The sequence below is a fragment of the Mugil cephalus genome, chromosome 1 (assembly GCF_022458985.1).
Source record: "Mugil cephalus isolate CIBA_MC_2020 chromosome 1, CIBA_Mcephalus_1.1, whole genome shotgun sequence".
Classification (NCBI taxonomy): Eukaryota; Metazoa; Chordata; class Actinopteri; order Mugiliformes; family Mugilidae; genus Mugil; species Mugil cephalus.
Window position 1 is genome coordinate 35,654,966 of NC_061770.1, and position 22,020 is coordinate 35,676,985.

The 22,020-nt window shown below is 41.7% G+C and overlaps 2 protein-coding genes across 2 annotated transcripts; one reads left to right on the forward strand and one right to left on the reverse strand.

Moving 5' to 3' along the window:
• Positions 1–501: 501 nt before the first annotated feature.
• vgf (VGF nerve growth factor inducible) lies at positions 502–5,656 on the forward strand. The gene is made up of 2 exons (XM_047578022.1): positions 502–846; positions 3,080–5,656. Exon 2 carries the CDS (start codon positions 3,096–3,098, stop codon positions 4,968–4,970), a length of 1,875 nt encoding a protein of 624 aa, XP_047433978.1. The 5' UTR covers positions 502–846; positions 3,080–3,095; the 3' UTR covers positions 4,971–5,656.
• Positions 5,657–8,211: 2,555 nt separating this feature from the next.
• Positions 8,212–20,726, reverse strand: LOC125004607 (interferon-induced very large GTPase 1-like). Its single transcript, XM_047579371.1, has 5 exons — positions 20,609–20,726; positions 19,958–20,019; positions 15,596–15,671; positions 15,235–15,495; positions 8,212–14,148 (listed from the first exon to the last, which is right to left on the reverse strand). Exons 2-5 carry the CDS (start codon positions 19,961–19,963, stop codon positions 9,467–9,469), a joined length of 5,025 nt encoding a protein of 1,674 aa, XP_047435327.1. The 5' UTR covers positions 19,964–20,019; positions 20,609–20,726; the 3' UTR covers positions 8,212–9,466.
• Positions 20,727–22,020: the final 1,294 nt, after the last annotated feature.

Below are 22,020 nucleotides of genomic sequence, written 5' to 3' on the forward strand. Positions count from 1 at the left end.
GACACATTAGGAACAGCAGCTACTTTTATTTAAGGAATCCAGTTATTTTCTTCTGTGAGGGTTTCACACTTTCATAAATTCATCCTGTTTTTAGAGGGGGGGGGGGGGGGTGAAAGGAGATGAGGAAGAAGGGAAGGAGGGAAAAGGGGATGAAAAGAGAGAAGGAAACGCGGAAGAAAAGATAAGGAAGGAGGAAGAGTGGCATGAAAGGATGAAGAGTGAGGGAGGGATGGAAAGAGAAGGGGGAGGGAGGAAGGGCGAAAAGAGAAAGGGGAGGGAGGGAGGAAAGGATGAGAAGAGAAAGGGGGAGGGAGGAAAGGATGAAGAGAAAAGAAGGATGGAAAGAGGTAGGAAAGGATGAAAAGAGAAGGAAAGAAGCAGAGAGGAAAAGATGAAAAGGGAAAAGAAAGGATGGACGTGGAGAAGAGAAAGGAGGGATGGAGCGAGGAAAGGATGAAAAGGGAAAGGGAGGGGGGGAGAAAGGATGAATGGAGAGGCAGGGGGGAGGTGGTGGGGTGCAGGTGGGCGGCGGTGCGGAAAAATCTCATGAATGAGACCCAGTGTTGTGACGTCAATGCTGACGTAGAGCCCACGGAGTGGCCGCTGTCCGTGGTCCCGAAAACCAGACGTCGGATCGTGGAGGAACCCCAGCATCAGCGTCCACGGCCGCGGAGACCACACAAAGAAAGAAAGAAAGAAACAAACAAACAAAAACCCACGCAATCCCACAGAACCCGGGACCCCACAGCTGCGTGACGAGTGTGACGTGAGGACGAGGGGCGAGCTGGAATCCCCCTCCACCACCCACTCAAAACCAGACCCACTCACTCCTACCTCCAGCTGCAAGTAAGTGACAACTAAACTTAATCTGAAGCTTTTAAATAAAAATAAATAAATGCAAATTTGCAAATAAACACATGAAGAAATAAATTACATTATTGGTGTTTCAAGAGGCTGTGACGTCTGAGTGACGCACAACACGGACGGTTTCAAGCCTCCACTTCTTAATAAAGTGACCAGAAGGAGGAATAAAGGAAAAGATGCCAGCACTGCATTGGCCCCTCGCGTCCAGTGTGTTTGTTGTTGTTGTTGTTGTGTATCTGCAGCGCACCGCTGCCACCAACTGGTTGTGTCGTCTCTAAACCTTTTGCTGCATCTGTGCGTATCATCACACCTCCCCTGCAATTCAGCCTCCACTGCAGAACTGACTATTGACAGACTATTAAATATGATTAAATACATAAATTATTAATTTAAAAGCTGTGGTTTTAATTATTTATTTATTATTATTATTATTATTATTATTATTATTATTATCATCCGACCACTAGTGGCATGACTCCCTGCAGCATGAGGTGGTTATTGCGACGATGCAAGCGAGTGTCTCGTGATGAAGCGCTATATAACCCCGATGCATTATTTAAAAATAAATAAATAAATAAATAAATAAAAAAGGTGCACGTGCAGGTCGGTCCTGGCTCCTGTCTCGTGCTGCATCGAGGAGGCTGCACTTGTTGCGCTGCAAACGCCCAAAGGCCACGCCCCAATTGATGCGAAGCGGTTAATCGGTAGACAGGACGTGAGCGACATAGATGAGGGAGGGATGGGAAAGGTGGAAGAGGAAGAAAATAATACAGAGGGGATAGGGAGGGTGGGAGCGTGAGATTATGACCGCCTTCTTAAAATTGTGTAGGTGTCAGTTGTGACTCATCAGAGAATGGATATGGGCCTGAAAACATAGGTCTTCAACACGGGGTCTGCGACCCTTAGGGGGTCCGCCGAGGTACTGCAGGAGGGTCGCAAAATTAGGTTGGTTGATTAGACATTTTTTAGGATACAGGGCTCAAACAGCACATCACCCAGGTGAAATCCAGACGCACGCTGCAATATTAGCAGAAGAACAGTGTGGCTCGCTCCCATCAGCCAACGTCCGAGGCCGAAATGGACAGCTTTGTTTCAGTTTCTTTAATTCTATTTTATTTATTTCAATTTGATGTAACGTTATATGTATGATTTGGGCAGGTATGTTTATGTTTAGGGCAGTTGCACTGCCTACCTCCTACTGCTGCATGTTTGAAATAAGAAAATGAATATTTGGACCTGTGTATTACTTAAATACCTTAATGTTGAAAGTAAACTGATAATAAAGTATATTTATTAATAGCACTAGGCTGAGCTCAGTATAGACACACATATAGTAGGTGGGGGGGTCCCTACTTAATCTCTCCATCAGTTTGGGGTCCTTGGCCTGAAAAACATAGAAGATCCCTGTTCTACTGGATGTGTAAATGAGCTGCACTTAATGCAATAAGATCTATTGAGAACGTAAATTCCATATTTTCAGTTGTGTTGGTCAAAGTAACTTAAAAGTAATGTAATGCCTTACAATTTAAAGACAGTAATATTATGATGTAACTACTTACTGTGAAATTTCAGTAACAAGTAATAAGTAATACATTACATTTTTGAAGTAACTTGCTCAGTACTGCTGGGGATGGCTGGGGGTCTGGTCTGGTCTGGTCTAGATGGGTTGTTTAAGTGACATTCACATGAATGAATGAATGAATGAATGAATGAATGAATGCCAGGTCCAAAAGTTTCCCAGCAGAATGTTGAATTGTCACAAGATGGTTCAAATGTTGACTTCTCGTCATAATGTCATAATGTTATGGCTGATCGGTGTACAGTAGGATGTTTAATGGATTAGCACTTGTGAGATCACCTGAAACCGTCCATAAATGTAGTTCCTGGAATGAATCCTTCTCGTGTCTAAGTCCAAGTATGAATTGAATCGTGCAATTCATTGTTTTAATGTTTCAAATGTTATTTGGCATCTTAATGGTTTCACCTCACTATGTCTGTGCTTAAATTACCACAACAATGGTGATCTTGTGTTTATTGCATGAAAAAATATTTCGATCTTGTCGAAAGAGGATGTATGAATCTGATTAAGACTTAGAAACATCAAATCAAAAATGGCCGACACAACTAACTCAGTTAACACTGTGCTGTGATTTTGCTACAAGGCCAGATAAAGTGAAAACTGGATTCATTTATTTTTCTCTCCTCTCTCCTCCAGGCATTTCTGAGTGGCCATGAACCGATACCACAGTGCCTCTAGCGCCCTTACGGTCCTGGTCCTCCTGACGGTGGCATCCTATCCTCACCTGTCCAACCCCAACCCTCTCACCACCTTTGGGATAGTTGAAAACCCAAACGGGAATGACCCTCTTCCCGGGACTAAGACAGATAAGGAGGAGGAGGCAGGAGAGCTCTTTAAGGATGTAGATCCCAAAAAGCTTGCAGCGGTTTTACTGGAGGCGTTGAATCGGTCACAGGTAGCCAGAAGGTGGGAGGGAGACGATGGAAGAGAGGGAGGAATGAAGGCTGAGAGAGGGGAAGATAAAAAAGAGGAAGCAAGAAAAGTTGAAGAAGCACGTCAAGAAGGAGATCTGGAGTTAGAGCTCCTAAAGGCAGCACAGGGGAAGAACTGGGAAATCCAAGAGGACGAGGAGAGGAAGAGAGTCCAAGAAGAAGAGGAGAAGATGACTGAGAAGGTGACCAGTCATACCACAACCCAGACAATCCAGAGCCAAACTACTCTGGATGGAAAAGGTGAGGATGGGCAGGGTACTGATCCCAAGCGGGGATCCGGCGGCCCTGATCAAGGCAGCGGCGAAAAGGAGGATCAGCTCAGTCCAGAGGAGCTCAAGTGTCTCGAGACCGTGATGGAAGAGTTTCCTCATCTGGACACCAAACGGGATTCAGAGTGGGTCGAGCAAAAGAGCCGAGACTACAGACGTTACAGCGGCATCCTGCCAGCGAAGAAAGCCAATGACCTCGCCATGTCCAAGAAGAAACTCAAATGGCAAGAGGAGACGCAGAAAGCCATGAACTTCCCGACATTCAGAGGAGGCAATTTTATCGATGAATCTGAAGATGGTGGCTTTGGCAACAACGTGGCGGACGACTCCCGACTTCCAGACGAGCAGGTGGAGGTGGAGGATGAACCGGAGGAAGGGGAGGATAGTGACGAGGTGCTGAGTCCTGAGGAGGAGGAGGCTCGGGCCAAAGTGGAGCAGGAGGAGATGAGGAGGCAGGCGGCCGAGGCGCAGAGAGCCAAAATGGAGGAGGAGAAGTTGGCGGACATCGCGTCGGACATGTTGCTGCGCTACATGGTCAAACAGAGTAACGGCAACAGAAAGTATAGCTGGTCCCTGTCCAATGCTGCGGAGGACAAGCGCTCCGATGAGGACCAGCGAGCGACAGAGGAGGAGCAGGAGGACATCGATCCTCAGACCATTGACAAGCTGATTGAGATCTCCAGCAGACTCCACCTCCCCGCTGACGACGTGGTGGACATCATCAGCGACGCGGAGAGGAAGAAGAAGAAGGACGTGGCGCCTCTGCCAGCGGTGTCTTCGTCATTTCCTTCCGCATCACTGGTCTCAACCAAACAAAGTAACTTCCCCGTCTCCAACCAGATGCCTCCGCCCGTCAATCTGCTCAAAACTTGGTTCCAGGAGAAAACACCAAGAAAGCCGGACACTCTCTGGGGCAAACCTGGGAAGCCTTTCCTAGCTAGCTGGCAAAAAAATACGAAGCCTCAGTCAGTTAAACAGGACCCCTGGTTCACATCACCCCGTTATGTTTGGACTGGCCACTCCTTTCACCCCTACACTTTCCCTTCCTTCTACCAGAGGAACCCATACTACAATCCCATCTACGTCCCCCCTCCCCGCAGGGCCAGGCCCCGTTACAACACATGGAAACCTGCTTTGAGGCTCAACAACTTCTTGGGTAATTCTGTGGATGACCCCTACACTTTCCTTCCCAAGAGACGTTACCATGGTTGGGTCCAGCCCCAGCTCAGAAAACCCCCTGCAGGCCTCCAGCAGAAGTCGTACTACAGCAGCTATCCCCTCCCACGGCTTCCTCCCAGCTACTCACAAAGAGACCACAGATGGTGAACTGACAGTGGAAGATAGAAAAGGGGGAGCTGTGAATAGAAAGGTTTGGCATTACAATAGAAAATCTTTTCTTTATGGAACAATGCATAATGCACCAATCAGGCATATCATTATGACCACCTTTCTAATATCATGTAGGTCTCCCTTGTGCTTCGAAAACAGATCCTTCGTCAATTCTAATGCCACAATTATGTCAACAGCACCTCCCCAGAGAGCTGTGATTGGTCCGTTTGGCAGTAGCACTAGTAGCTCTTTAGTATTTCCGGCTGCTTCTCCATATCCGCAATTTTCAAACTGATTCTTTTGGATCAATGAATGTGATGGACCACATCAGAGGAAAGGTTAACTGAGGAGGTTGGACAGTACTAACATTTGTATAACTCATCTTTGATAAAAATTCACTGAAAGTTTCAGTCTCCGTTGTTGAAAGTGAAGTGTTGTTACAGAGTGAGCCAGATTCATGAGGTATGTCCAGAAGAACCTTATATAAGCCTTCAGAGAATATCCTGTGGTGTCTGGCAACACTATGTTGTTCGTGGACTCCTTTGAGGTGGGGGTCCTCTTTGAATCACCCCTCAGATACTTGATCAGTTTGGTATCTAGTCAGTTTGGAGGCCAGGTCAACACCTTGTGCTGTTCTTCAGGTTTTTTTTTTAGTTCCTAAAGCGTTATTGTTGCTGCTGCCATGAAGGAGTGTCTAGGTCTGGTCTAGGTGGGTGCTACATGTCTAAGTAACATTCATATGAATGAATACCAGGTCCAAAAGCTTCCCAGCAGAACATTAAATTGATACAAGATGGTCAATGTTATTTACTCCTCTTATCAGTGGTTATAATGCTATGCCTGATCGTTGTTTGTACAGTATTAAGAGTCCCTATTGGTAATAGCTTCCAAAAGAAATGACTCAACCAGGAAACACAACCACAGACTGCAGGGTGTCCACATACTTTTAGTCATCTGTCTTTTCTTTGAGATGAAATGGCCTCATGCCAAAGTCGATCCCTTAGTGTCGTTCTTCATCGCTTATCTTGTATGTTTCCATACAAGAATAACCCTAACCCATCTATTGTTTTACCATCTACAGAATTGCAAATCTACACATTTTTTTTTTCTTGTGGCGTCAACAATCTCATAAACTGAATTAAATAAATATCAGCATGAGGCCTTTAGTCAGAGAACTGTGACCTGAACAGAGGAAAAGATTTATTTTTTATTTTGATATTTTTATCGAGACTGAGTGGGAGGTTATAGTCAAAAACGCAGAGGGTACAGTGCATGCATGTGTTTGTGTACTTGCATCTGAAAAAATGCTTCTTTAAAGATGCACAAGCATTACAAATCAACCCCCCAAAAATAAAAAAGCATTTAAAAAAAAAAAAAAAAATGACACAGGACCCGTCGTCTTTGTTTGAGTCGATTGTTGTCCTCTGTCTTTCTAGATGTACCTTCTTGTGACGATTGTAATAAATATGTTTGTTGGATGTAAATATGAAGATGTCAATGGTTGCCTTTGCTACGCACAAAAAAACTACCTAAAAAAACAACAATAAATAAACTATTTTAGTACAAAACTCTTTCATTGTGGATTCAAATGATTGTTTTTTGTGAGAAAGATGAAGTCTCAGAACTTGGGAAAGAGGTCGACTGAAACATAGTTTGATTGAAAGTACACTGCCAGTCAGAAGTTTGGACATGCTTTGTCAGTGAATTGATTGAGAAGATGTGTCCGAACCTTTCACTGGTAGCGTATTTGAACATTGTATGTGTGGTTTACATCTCTGATTCATGAAGACAAGAATAAGATGAGTTCAAAATGACTGGGAAGAACAAAATGAAAAGCAGATCAATGAAATGATCAATGAAGCGTCTGAGTGCAGAAGCTTCACCCTTCTGCTGCCCTCTGCTCTCCGCTCTCCTCTCTACTCTCTTTTTTCCCCCCATTGAAATCCTTTCCTTTTGCAAATATTTTTATGGAAAGCGGGTCCTGGATACCTACATATCCCTGGGATCTTAATTTAGGATAGTTACCAAAGGCTACCACTTTTATTTTAAACTATTTTACTTTGTGAGTGTGTCTTATTAGTAGCACAAGCCTCCACTATCGTGACTAGGATTGAGGAACTCAGCTAACAGTTCTGGTTACCCCATGATTTGGAGTCACTTCCTAATTTGGTCCCTCTCTGACTGAGTTTGATACCACTGTCCAGGGGCGTCACTAGGCTTTAAGTACAGGGGAGGCTCAGCTCTCCTACAATAAATAAATTCTTAGCTGAGAATTTATTTATTGTTATTATTTCCATCTGTTTTTAAACACAACATAGAGGCGTGACTTTCGCTCACCACAGAACAATTGTTTGCTCTCAAATATTTTGAGGTTGCAGAGATTACACATGTGACTAAAACGGCTGCAGCTTCAAGCCCTGAAGAATTGGATAGATCGGATAAGGACGCACTAAACGGACTCGATCTACCGTACGCTACGAAGTGAAGGGAAACTGACAGATTTATGATCACATTTAAGTCCTTGATCACAGGTTATATAACTATTTATTTAAACTGAAATGCTGGACACTTTATTATGAATTTGTCAGCATTATTTTATATATATTTATTTATTTGTTTGTTTTTTAATAAAACAACACCAAACTATTTAAGGATATTTTTGGCACAGGCCTAACGATACCGCTGCCACCGTCTGATAGCCTACATCAGGCATCACCAAATGGCGGTCTAGGCACAGTCAATGCTCCAGATGCTCCAGGTTGAGGAGCAAGCATGATCGCGGAGCCCCAGGAAGAGAGAGTTGTTTGGAGGAATTTGTGAGTAAAAACGAAGTCACGAAGGTCCTCCAGACAAAAGCACAACTTCCCAGTGTTCAGACACACTTTGAATAATGTCAATAGCGCAAACAACTGTGACTTACAGTAATTCAAAACTGACCTGCCTGGACGGATCGCCAGCGATCCGTTCAGGCTTCAAATGGTTAATAAAAACATAATTCATTCGTGCATGTGCTGCTAACCTTATTAATCTTACGTGAGGAGCGTCATCAGTGGCCAAGCCAATCAAATCGTTCGTAGTTCAATAAGTTTAGAATATTGGTATGTTGGAAGTATAGGCTATTACTTTGAAATCACAATAAATGATATAGAAATGTGCGTATGTTGTTGATTTTATTTACATCAGGATACACTATTTCGAGTGACATTTGATTTGGACCTTTGCTGGGAGGAAATTTTTGTAACTGGACCTCTCTGAATTTTAATTGGATACCCCTGGTCTACATGCACATCCATTTAATAAATGTAATAAAATCTGAGTAAACAATGTAAGAACAAGAAGATGAACTGTTTAAGCAAACGCAGTTCGAATAAGATGTTTGTTTTTTTTCTCTTCTCATGAAATGATTGTGGCTTATTGTGATCTATTCTTTTATTAGGAAAATTTACACAAGCAGCTCATGTAATATACTGTGTACAAATGATTAGATTCGACTCAACAAAAGAGGTTCAGTTCACTGTCACACTCTGATCATGATTGTTAAACAGTGGAAACACACTGAGCCTTGTTGTTCACACACTGGCTCCATCACAGCCAAACTAAGACTTTATGCACATCCCTGTGTCATGTTGATGGTGCATTCAAGCACATGACTAATGCTCCATGATGTCAAACATTTACAAAAATAATGATACACACTCACTGCTTGGAAACTTGGTTTTCATTGAAAATTCTCACTTGTTTTTTCTCTCTTTGTTGAAACCAAAACCACCTGACTTGAGGTGCAGAAAAAACATTTCCATAATCTATTATAAACAACAAAAGCATTAAATACTGCATATTACGGTATATGTGATCATACATAGCTGTTTGTAGTTCTAATGAAGCACTAATCTTTTCAGATGCAAGTCATGCACACTATCACATTTAATTTCTTTTAAGAACAAAGTACATTTATCACACCCCTTTTCTCCGACTTTTCTGGAAAACCTCCATCAGTGAGAATGTTTTCCTTACAAATTTCTCCTCAACAAGTTGTACCCAGGTAACCCACGTGTAATTTGCCTAGCACTAACTTGCCTACCATGAATCACACAAACTTATTTAAATTCTTTGTCAACACCCTCTTCCCATCGTATTATCCAGGCTAAGTGAGGAAGAAGAAAAGTAAATCACACACGGCACAGAAACAAAACAAAACAAAACAAAAAAGTTCCATATCATATTTTTGAAACAAAGAAACAGCTCTGAATGATTTTTGTCATTATTCAAAAATGTATGTAACTAATCACTTGTAGCAACTTTGTTTCTAAAATGCAAACTCAGGTAATGGAAACAAACTTCAGTAAATCTCTGGTATTTCTCTATTGAAAGTCATGGTGGTTAAATATCTGAGTGAACTGACTTGATACTTAACTATAGTGAAGTTATTATTATAAAGGAGGTTCCTTTATATTATAGAGAAAAACATGAGGACAAATGTTCACTGGTTAGAATCACTTGATGCTAAATGACTCTTTGAGACTTTGTTTTGCCTTCTCTGGTGTGATATTATACCAGGTGGATGGAATATCAGCAGGGTTTGCATCATATGCTTCAGCAAACTCCTTGTTGTACTTTGTCATCACATATTTCCAGTAGTCTGATGCCTGAAGGCTCACATCTGGACGAATATCCCAGCCTGGGAAGATTTCATGGTAATGCTTGTAAGGGTGCCATTCATTGTTTGTAGCACTACAGCGAAAATAAGTGTCACTCTTCACCAAAGATGAGCATATGTCAGTGATAAGTTTTTTTGATTGATCCCACTTGTGTATTTCCAGACCCTGTGGCCGATGCAGTGAAGTAAAATGCTTCGTATGGTCTCTTCCTCCTGCATCACAAGGAGCACCACAGAATGGACACTGTTTGCCACATCCAATCACTGTGATGAAGAGCTCATTCTGGGGCTGCACATGGAGATGTTGTAGTTTCGTTTTGATGTTTGATTTTTCAAACTTTTCTCTAAGAGCTTCTGCCATGTCCTTCACAGACACTATGAGCCAGTCAGCAAACTGTTCTTGGTTGGCATTGTTCAGGATCATGAAAGCACCAAGAGCATCCTGGGAAATGACCAGTTTATCTCCAAGTTCTTTGCAGATTCTTTCAACAAATGTCTTCATGTCACCACTCTTTCCTGCTTTGGCCTTTTTGATGGCGTCGTTTATGCTGCTGATACTTGACTGAAGATGTCGCTCCTCAAACTCAAGTGTTGCAGAGCAGCTTGAAAAACACTCTTCTATTTGTTCAAGTATTCTTTTCTTTATGAAACTCTCATAAGATCTGTTGTATCTCAAATAGTCTTTAAATTTGTTCTTTGACAGTAAATCCAGTAAAAGTGAATACTGGAAAGACATCCTTGTGCTGAACTGCTCTTGTTTCAGCATTTCATCGATGATATTAGGACCCAGAGAACGATTGACAAAGACCTCAACTGCAGGCTTCAGGCATTGGTCCGTGAATTCTTGTGCCTTCTTCTGACACTGGTCTCGTTCATGGAACACGTCTTTGAAATCAGCACAATATTTTGCCTTGTTTTTCATCAGGCATCTATAGGGGTCATTTACTTGTATAAAATCATCATGCATCTTCTGGAAGTTTCTGGCTGTAGATCCACAGATGTGCTGTTTTAGAGAGACTTCAAACTCCATGTCTATCTTAACATCTGGTTTATTTTTCAGACTCTCATCGATGATGTGTAGGATCTCCTGGATGTAAGTATCATGGTACTTGGTCTTTCTGTTCATTTTTTCATCCACAGACAGAGTGCAGGTATCTATGATGTTGTCAGCCATGTTTTGTACAACCTTGATGTGATCTTTAAGATTGAACAACTTGCTCACTGTCTGTTTCAATTGGTTGAAGAATCCCTCAGCTGTATATTTAAAAGGTTCCAGTCCACACTCTCTCAGGTTTTTCTGACTTAACAGTTCACTTGCGTGACCTCCCCTATGTGACATATTTGATCTGAGGCAGTGATCTACTCTAGTGAAGACATCTGTGGCCTTTAGTTTAGTAGAAGACAGTTTCTCCAGTGTTTCCTTCCACATCTCATCAAATCTGTTGTCCAGCTCTGTGTCTGTAATCTGAACTTTTTTCTTTCGACATTCATCAATTAAAGCATGCACTGCTTTTTCAATTTCTTTCGTATGATTCTTCTTGATCCTGTCGAGTTCTGTCATTCCAGTTTTGATGTCAGCTGCTACTGTCAGCTGATAAACTACAGATCTCTCCATTTCTCGCCGAAGGCTCTTTATACTGTTTGAGAACTCCTCTTTGTATCCTTCAACCAGATAGACGTGACCTTCTGTTTGCTTGAAGTATTCTGACAGATTGTTGCGAAGCTTTTTCTCCCATGTAGACAGCTCTGCGGAGGCTTCAGTTTTCAAACTTGTCAGAAAATCTCTCATGTTGGATACCTGAGAGTTATCTACAACTGTACCAAAATTGGAAATTCTCATTTCTGTATTTGTCACCCAGGTATACATTTCCTTTTTACATTCCCATTCCCATTTGTTGTATTCTGTGCAGAGCTTCATGTATGCGTCAGCGACCAGGCTGTTTCTGAAACTGAAGATGAAGTTTTCATGCTTTACTGCGTTCCACAAGCTTTTCACCCACTCTTCAAACTCATCAATGTTATTGGTAGATGACTGACAATCTCCCAGTAGCTTGATGATGTTCTTCTTGAGCTCATATACAGCCTCACTGTATCCTGCATTGACTGGTGCCATTGGTGGGTTTCCATTCCAGAGTCCAGGTATGTACCAGTTCCCCGTGTCTGGGCAGTACTCCATCACATCAGTGAAGCTCTTGTTCTCCTCTTTCCGTTCCATTTTTGCTGCTGCCTGGGTCATCTCATTCAGCTGTTGCAAGAGCAGTTTCCTGTCTCGTAAGTTCTTGTCATGGGCGGAAACATCCGACACGTTCTGGTGAACAAACTGACATTTAGGCTTTTTACCCACCTCCTTCATCCTGAGAAAAGCATGCACAACTATCTGTAGGATGTCCTTCATTTCTGATGAATTCTCCATTGCAATATTAATAATGGTGACATCACTCAGCCCTACAACAAGTGTTGCAAGCTCATTGTCATGCTCATAACTGTTGTCCAGCTGTGCCAGCTCTGGGGACTTTAAGCCCTCAGTGTCAATGATCACCATGAAGTCACATTTGAGAAGTTTCTTAGCATCTTCATTGATTCTGATGAGCAACATGAAGGCACCTCGAGTGCATCGACCACTGCTGACTGCAAACTGCACTCCAAACATGGTATTAAGGAGAGTGGACTTTCCTGTGCTCTGAACTCCAAGAACGGTGACAACTCGTATCTTGTTCTTTGGAGACACCAAGACATTGAGCTGAGAGAGAACAGCACTCACCCATCTGAGAGGTATGTTGGATGCATCTCCATCTACCAGCTCAAGGGGAAATCCATCAAGCAACAGTTCAGCACAGAGTTTGGGTAAATGCTGTAACTGTCGACGTGTTGGGTTTTTCTCTGGAAGAGAAAGTGAAGCCTCGTAGATCTGACTCATTTCACGGAAGAAGTGTTCAGTCCCCAGTGAGCTGTTAGAGAGCTGTTTGTCTATTTTCATGATCTCCTCTTTGTTTTCAGAATTCTTGCATTTTTCTTTGTACCGCTCCCTGAGTCCAGACAGTTTTTCACGAGACACGTTATCAAGGTTCATTCGCATCCATTTCAGAAAGTAAAGTCTCTCTGTCCCAGGACTTGATATTGCATTGATGAAGTGTGTCATAGCAGTGGACATGTCATAAGAGTTCTGTTTTTGATGCAGTTCTCTTTTCTTCATCTGGAGATCACTTTTATACTCCTCTATGTTTTTAGATCCAACATTTTGAAGCCGGAATTCTTCCTTCTCTATGCGAGTCAGCTCCTTCCATATTTCACCTTGCAAGGGAAGCTGTTCTTCTTTGTATTTCAGGATGTCTTGGATTTCTTCAGTGATGGCATCTGCATTTTTCTTTCCAGTCTTGCACTCTGAAGCATCTTCATCAACCAAAACCCCAAGTTCAAGGGCAATGTCAGCCATCTGCTCTATTCGCATCTTCACTTGTGAGTTCTCAACTACATCACTGACTGCCTTCCTCAAACTTTTGACAAAGTCTGCATAATTTTTCTGTTTTGTTTTAATAATGATATTATTATTAGTCAAGTCTAACTGGGTTGCCACATTTTCTATATCGTCTAAACTGAAGCTCTTGTCCTGTTGATTACCCACCAAGAAGATCTGTGCCTTGCCAGTTTGGTTGGTCAGCAGATTGCACCCTGAGTCTAAATTGTCAAAGAAGACAAAAACTGCTGCAGATGTGTGACACAGAAATGAATATTGGGTTTCAAATGAAGCAATGTCCCCACGAAGGTTAGCAACAGCCACAGGCTCACTGAAAATGTCCATGTTCTTGTTTCCACCAGGAAGATACCAAGTAATTTCAGTCAGTCCATTGGATATTCTTCTTGGACTGTCTCCACCCTCCATGTTGTGGTGAACAAAGGTGTCATGGTATTGCTGAGAAGTGCTCAGAAGCTTGTTGAGGATCTCGGACTTTGACAAGGTGCACTCACCCAGCCTCACAAAAGAAACCATGGGAAGTTCAGAAAGAACAATTCTCTCTTCAATGAAGCCCTTGGAGTCTGACAGAGACTGAGGTCTGTACCTCTTAACAATGTCTCTCATGGCCCACAGCATAAGTGTACACTGCTGTGTGTCACAATTAGGAAGCAGCAGAGGCACAGAGAACTGACACATAGACATCTTGAGAGTCATTTCCTGCTGCACAAAACCATCAGAGGATAGAAAGAGAGCAGTGATTAAGTCAAGGGGGTTTAACATGTCAGCTGAGTTTAGACTGTTGAATAGATTTTTCAAATCTAACTTTTTACTCTCTGATGCAGCATCACAGTTTGACTGATCTGTAGATTTACATTGTACATTCATAGCTGCCACATTAAGCATCATCAGTTTCTTTAAAAAATACCATGGAAGGTCTGAATAACATTTAGCAGGTTCATCAGTAATAGTTTTTTTGTCAATCTTTAGTATTTGTGTGAGTGACAGCTTCTCTTTGTAGTGCTGCTCCAAACCAAGATCCTCCAACAATCTCTCCAGTTGTGTCTCTGTGGATATACAGAAAATAGTCATTAAAGACATGGTGGATCCAAATATCAAGGCATTAGCTTCCTAGTAGTAGAAGTCCTGCCAGCGATGTCCTTGTAGGCGCAATTTACTCATACAATGTAGGAAAAAAAAACATAATATGGATATTATCTATAGTAGTAATCGGATGAAACATATTGTACTAGTTACACAGAGTACTTTATCTCAATTTTTACCACGGTTACTGTTTTGAAACCACTTAATTTTTTTTTTTTTTTTTTCAAATAATTGCTCAAAATTCCTTTTTTTATGTTTCCGGTCAAAACTGACTGATATGATTAATTCAGTCAGACCAAGGCCCAAATCTTAAAAAATTGACCACATTACAACCACAATTAAAATACATTAAACTTTGAAACACGACATTAGGTGATAATGTGTGTATTATTGTGGATTTATAATCAAATATAATGACCCCGGTCACATTTAATCAGAAACATTTTGAGTGTTAGTCAAAACAAACACACTTAGTTGTTGTGCTGCCACAGAATGAACTGAGCCACAAAAACCTTCATAAACCAGAGCTGTTGGGGTGTGTTGAAAGGAGTGTGGCAATGTGTTTGTGCATGACCTCTAAATTATAAAGTAGTTGCAGTCTTACCCATTAAAATAAAGACACAAAATATCTCTTTTGTTTTATAGTTCTGAAGCCGTGTGTGAACAAAGTCATCAAATCTCATGACAAACAGATGAAATTAACGGCACTTTCTTAGGTTGATAGGAAGGTTAAAACGACCTAATTTTGTTCATAGCCAGTGTTCTTCCAGTGGAGATGTGTGTTTATCAGAGAATCCAATAATTCTGGACCTTACGTACTGTAAATTAAAATAAAATAATGTCAGTTTTTTTTTTTTTTTAAGTGTAATTGTTAAAGGTTGGGAGAGCGCGGAATACAGGAAATCAAATGATATGTTATTTTTATCAGCATAACCCCTGTATTTATGTTTGACAGATACTGGGTGACAATAAAATTAATTTTAATTTAATTAATTTTGAGACATTTTTAAAAAGTTAACTTGATTGTATTATGTTGAACTTTGACTTACTTATTTTGGCAGATGTCTCAGTTGGCCTGCTTCTTCTTCCATTTTTAAGTTGTGTAGAAACATAGAAGTAGTAACACTCCCCTGGCCTCAGGCTTTTGAAGATCGCACTGTTTGTATCTGTCCTCAGCTCTTGTATTATTTCTCTTTCATTGCAACAAGTCACATTGTAGCTCTCCACTCCACCAGCAGGAGTGTCCCACTGCAGAGACACTGACTCACTGCTGATACTGGAAACTGTTACTGATGCAGGAGGGACAGGCTCTGTGACAACAATGATAATAAAAACAAATTAAAAACATGTTAACTCTGGGAATAACAGTGCAATGTTCATATTGAAACATCTCCTAAAGTTGACCTTTACCTCCTGTATCAGTCTGTTGATGATCATCCTCACAGACAGAACATGCTGCAGGAAGATCCTCCACTTCTCTGATCTCCTTTTGATGAATGACAGTAAAACAGAAATATAAAATGATCCCATACACACTATGCAACTCCACTGGCTACCCATCATTTACCGCATCACTTTCAAGATCCTTCTTCTAACTTTCAACAATGCCCATATAATTTCATTGTGAGAATTCAAGATGGCGTCAGATGGCGTCTTTACACATTTTCAACTTTTGATCTTGACAACGTAGATGGCCACGTAATACCTCTTTTTTTCAGGTTTACAAGGGTTATTTTTGAGATACAAGGTCAAATTCAAGGCCACCTGAAGATCAAAGGTCAAATTTGGAATTATATTGTGCTCCAATTAGAAGTAACTCCAGTCCACCACAACAGAAAGAGGCAGAGTGCCAGGTAAATATCACTCCACTACTGCTGTTCTACCAATGATCCCAATCAAAAACTAATAAAGGCTGGTTTTACTTCTACGATTATCAACACACACATTCATTTGTGTATAATATCAATACAATATCATTTATTATATTTTATTTGCTTCAGATATAGTACTGTGGAGTGGGTAAGACTGTTTTAAGTGGCTAGCTAGCAAGAACTGATAAGTTACACTACCATTAGCCTCGCTAGCATATTTCTAGCTAGTAAATTGTAATGTTTAATGCAGATATGCTGTAACATTTGCTGAAGAAAGCACAGTCAGGAATATATCCTAGATATATTTGTATTCTACACAGTATTGTGGCACAACGTCTCCCAAGACACTTTGAAGGAGGTTCTCGACAGCAGCTCTTGCACACACATCATGGAACTGTTTGGAGTGTACCGCAAGTTGCTCCGAGAAATGGCAGTTTCTCTCATCCTTCTAGATGTCCTTTTTGGACATGGTTGAAATCTTGTTGAGGCTCATCTGAGCATCTAGAGAGGGAGACTGGATGCTTCAACTGGCAAGTATTCATGCAATGATCCCCTGGTGTTTTGCATTCGATAAGATGCAAAACACCTCCCATATTACTACGCAGAGTTGTCAGCTGCCCACCACACACGCACATGTATACGTGGAATTTAGGAACGGGGCCTTCTCAGTTCAACTGGGCACCACAAATCCTTTTGGTCGAATCCCTGTTGACCAAGTCATAGAAGAAACGGTGAACAAAAACAGCTGGAGAGACAAAGGGATTCACCTTGAAGTCAGGAGCTGTGAGTAACTAACAGCTGAGTACAGAAGCATGTACCTAAGACAGCTGAGAGACCTGACAGGACAGGGCATGTCCAAACTGTCCCACCCAGATCTACAGGGCCCAAGGATCCAAAGAGTTGAGGCAGATGCCCAGTCTCTCTTTATGGAGAACAACTGGCTTAATCCTATGACCCCGGATGAGTCCGATCTGGTTAGACTTAGATTTAGACAGACTTCAATGATCCACGAGGGAAATTACTTTGTCACCATAGCTTCGTTGCAAATAAAAGTACACTGATAAAACCACTCATGAAACCACAAGAAAGATACATAAAATAAGATAAAATAAAATGACATTATATTAAAGTAAAATAAAAATGAGCAGTGTGTGAGAAGTAGTAGTCAAAATAGTGTCCAAGGTGATGTGGATTTTTGGTCAATTGCATAGCAACAGCGGTGTGGATCATGTCGTCATGGTGTTTCTCATCAATGGTGTTTCCTTATTGGCTGAGGGAGGGATGTAAATACAGGTGTCTGCCTGTAGAGTCTGAAGCCGGGCACAGACGTACTGTGGTTGTATGAACCAGGTCTCCAAAGCACATCTCACGACACACTCCCTCCCGGTCCCAACAAGCGCACACAGTCCATCCATCCCGCTGCCGAAGACCCCACATCCCCCCTGAATCCACCGGCAACTCCAGCCTGGCATCCAAAGCACTTCTTCTAAGGTTTAGCGGGAATGTCAGGTCTTACTCCGGGCAGCTGAGGGGACAGCGCTAACAGCCAATGGCAGGTCTAAGCCAATTAGCCACTGGCTTCATGGCTCCACATGATGTAACCAGGGATCTCTTGAGAGCTCATGAGATAGGGGAGGAGGCCTACCAGGTTTTCAAGCAAACCAGGTTAGATGAGAACTCCTCTTCATAATTCTATGACAGCATGACCAAGCAAAGTCTGAAGACATTCTCCAAGGTCAGCAAAAAGACATCCCATAGGACGAAAGGAAAAGATGTGGTTCTTGAGGCAGATAGAAACTTTTTCAGCCTCATGATCCTGGTGGCTGAACACAGTAAGGTGAACATGAAGGATGTCCTTACACACCCACTGGGTCCACCGCCAAAAACTGGAAAGGCTATCATACAAAAAAAAAGATTATCTACAGACATATATCTATCAGTCTAACAGAGGAGTTTAAGTGTGCTAAGGCTAGACTGGAGATGACTCTTACTCAGTCAAAAGATCCAGTAGTCAGGCGGACAGCCCCCACGGTCAAAACACGGAGGAAGTCGAACCCAAGAGATGCGGTTCAGGAGGCGCAGGCTGCCCTTAGGCTCAGGCATATCATGGGGCATGTGCAGCAAAGGCGTGGTGGCCTGGGACTGTGTGAATGGAAACCTCTGTGGAGCAAGGCGTCCACGGTGGAAAAGAGGAAGATGGTAGTGGAGGAAATTCATAGGCAAGAGGAAGTAATGAGATGCACGAAGGCAGTGTCGCAGGCTAAGCAAGGACAGTGGGTGAACTGGGAGAGTGTAGAGAAAAGGAAGGTGTCGTGGAGAGAGCTGTGGAGCATGGAGGCTAGTAGGATTAGATTTATGATAGGGGCAGTTTATGATGTGCTGCCATCTCCCCAGAACCTAAACCAGTGGCTAGGGGAGAATGCTGCCTGCCTTGTTCTTGTGTATGTACACTCAGCCACATTTTGTCAGGTTGTAGGGTTAGTCTCTCCCAAGGTAATGGCGCCACAACCAGGTTCTGAAATACTTAGCAGCTGCAATTGAGGAAAATTGGATTGAAGCAAATTCCTCAGCTGCTAGAAAGGAGAATAAGCACATTATGTGTGTTCAGGGGGGCGATAATATGAATGAGCCCAAGAGAGAAAGATATGCAGAGTTGGCATTGGAAGCGGAGCAGAGAGGCTGGAGCGCCTGTGTGCGCCCAATGGAGGTCGGCTGCCGTGGATTTGTGGCGAAATCCGCCATTGCTCTCCTGCGTGAGTTGGGCATTCGCGGAAAGGAACAGATGTTTGCCATAAAAAATATGTTCCTGGCAGCGGACAGAGCGAGTCAGTGGTTGTGGCTACGGAGGAAGCACGCGAACTGGGGAGCATGCTAAAGGTAAGGCTAGCTATGTGCTAACGTTAGGTAGCAGTTGTAGTTAGATTAATCTTATCTGTCAGTTAAAAGGCACATGGTGGCGTGGTGGCTGCATTGAGGGGGTTGACTCCGGGACGCTAGAGCTCACTGTTAAGCCTTCTTGAGGTGTCGTGGGCCTAACTTAACGAAACATCAGTGAAGGGAGGTGCCCACTTGAAAACCCCAATGATGTGCGGCACACTGCACACTGCCTACTGTTGATAGTTAGGCTCGTTTGCTGGTGTTTTCTTGTGTGTAACTTCTGATCTTGGCAGAGGGGAGAAATGTTGTTTGAAGCATAGTTGCATGTCCCATCATTTCTTACCTACTATTGGCGGTTAGGCTAATTAGTTGGTGCTTTCGAGTGTTTCGTTTCTGTGGCTAGGCTAATTGTATCTCGTTTCTGACATAGGCAGAAGGATGAGATGTCCTGGTCTGAGTGTAGTTGCATTCCCATCATCTCTATTACCGACTGCTGGTGTCGAGGCTAATTAGCTGGTGTTTTTTATTTCTGTGGCTAGGCTAATTGTATCTCGTTTCTGACATAGTTAGTAGCTGATCACTGGTCTGCTGGTTGGTTGTCCAGTTGGAGCTGGCTTCTAAGGGAGTTTTGCCTTAGATTATGGCACAAGGGATTGTAACATCTCGTCCTGTGTATAAATAAATATACAAAAAATATAGGTAGCCTTCGTCCCTTTGAATGACACCAAAATCCAGTCTGGACATTAACTCACTCACCACATTCAAAACCACCTTACAGACCCATCTATTCACTTTGGCCTACCCACCCTATAACTGACTATTTTGATTTTATGGTCTCTCTATGTTTACTTATTTTTGATGATCTGTTATATATTATTGTTCTCATGATTATTTTATCTTGTATTTCACCTTCATTTTATTTCATTGTAAAGTGACCTTGAGGTTCTGAAAGGCGCAAATAAATAAAATGTATTATTATTGTTATGTGTATTTCATTGTGGACATGTACAACATGTCTGTTTACCTCCATAGTGGGTGTAGACTTGGTCAATCCAGTTTATTTCAGGTTATTCAGACACTTCCTCTCTGAAAGAAATGAGAGAAAAGTTTTCATGGCTCAATGTTTAGTTGGCTCATCATCTAGACTGTATCTGACATGACCAGTAGAGCGGTTTTCTTTTTTTTTCAGCTAAGACACTCCTGTAACTTTGAGTTCTGAGCATTTGATACGTTTCTGTTGTGTGAGCGACGCCCTGTATTCACATGAAGAGTCTATCGTTGACTAGGATCTCTAGTAATAGATGTGAAACATTTTTCTCAAAATCAGGGTTGTGACATCTGAGGTTTGTAAATCAAAGCAGGACAAGTCCAAACTAATGATATGTAATAATGTTAATACACCCAAGGCCCCCGTACAGAGTAAGACAGAGTTGAGAAACATAACACAAAAGCATTAAAAACTACACACTGTAAAGATAAGATAACAATTTGGTTAGAAAGTGATAAAAAAAAGTGTGAGTGCCAGTCAAGGTGGGTAAGAACAGGTGGGTTTTGAGATGAGATTTAAACTGGATAATTCAGTTTCAAAGGTCATTGCATGAATAATGGTTTGTCTAAATAACAGCTCTTGTTTTTCATTTTTGTCATCATGCACAAATACTAATGAAAAACTCACCTTTGTAGAAGAGTTTTGTCCACTGCAAAATGTCTGCATCATGTTGTATTCTACTGTTACTGTAGATAAAGCTTCTCTCTTCACCCTGATAAACAATGAAGTGCAGCTTTAAGTAGCTCTGCTTTTATCTGCTTCCTGAACTCAGTTTCACTTTTGTGTAAATGATCACGTGCTTTCCAGTAAATCCTACTGAGGAAATGGTTTAAAACGTTTGACACAAAGTTGTTTTTCCTGCTGTGATATAAATTTAAACATTCAGCGTTGGAGAAATCAGATCCATATAGTTAATTATAGTCATTTGTAACATATAACAAAGTATTCAAACTCAATTAAAAAATCAGAAATATAATGTCCTGTAAGATTAACTACATTAACTCCTTATAAACAAACCTCTGGCACTTCTTCTAATTTCTTATAATTTGTCTTTTCCAGGGGCATAGAATTTAGCACGGACACTGCTGTGTCGTTACTATCAATACAGTAGTTTATAATTACAGCACACAAAGAGTCAACATTCGGTCTCTGCTAGAAGTCCTGCCTCTAACCTGAAGCTCTCCAAGTGGTTGTCCTGGTTCTCCTAACATACATGTGATTGGCTGTCCCTGCTGTCACTCATTCTGCTTCTAATGCCAACTGTAACCTGCTGCTAGTTGGACAGGACAGGAGGTGCCAGAGCATTTATCCACACCCACAAAGTCTGAAGTTGTCAATATGTTCTGGGACTTGATCTGTCATTTGCATTAACATTTATAGTTGTTCTGGTTTACGTGTGTGCCTGTGTGTGTCCTTGTTTAAATGATGTCAAAGAAAAGAAAACTTGATAGAAGACACTTCAGTTGGAGTCAAAGTGTAAGTTACTTTAAGGGCATACAGCTGTAGAGGTTCAACAACACATACTGAAAGTGAATGTGAAGTAAATGTGATCCCATCAAAGAGTACAGAAAACTGGTGAGAGCGTGGAGGAATATTTCCGTAATTTACATTTACATGAACTGGCAGACAAATGTGTGTGTTTCGCAACACACTTCTAAAAACCTCAAGACCACAGTCTACGGGGAGTATGATGTTGAGGCATCCTTCACAGTCTCTCCTGGCAGCATGGTTGACGTCAGTAGTTGGATATTGTGGTAAAATGACAGTCAGGGCCCAAGGTTCTGTTTCATGTACGAAAATGTCTCAAAAATATGTTTGAAAAAAATAAAATAAATGATAATAATGATATTATGTTTGAAAAAACAATGACAGAGAGAATTGAAAAAGAAAGCTTTCTCTCAACCGGCCTCCTTGTTAAAAATAAAGGTTAAATCAAATAAACAACAATGGGTGATTTGCAATAACATCATCTCAGTCAATCCCACCTCACGTTAACCTGTGTGATGTTAACGGACTGCAATGGAAAAGAAGCTGAGGGA

Bases quoted from the DNA above. Each gene is read 5' to 3' on its own strand.
- vgf (XM_047578022.1), top strand. From the start codon at position 3,096: ATGAACCGATACCACAGTGCCTCTAGCGCCCTTACGGTCCTGGTCCTC.
- LOC125004607 (XM_047579371.1), bottom strand. The intron at 15,496-15,595 runs GTAAAGGTCAAC...TTGTTGTCACAG, and splicing joins TCAACAGACTGATACAGGAG to AGCCTGTCCCTCCTGCATCA. The intron at 14,149-15,234 runs GTAAGTCAAAGT...GTATATCCACAG, and splicing joins TGAGACATCTGCCAAAATAA to AGACACAACTGGAGAGATTG.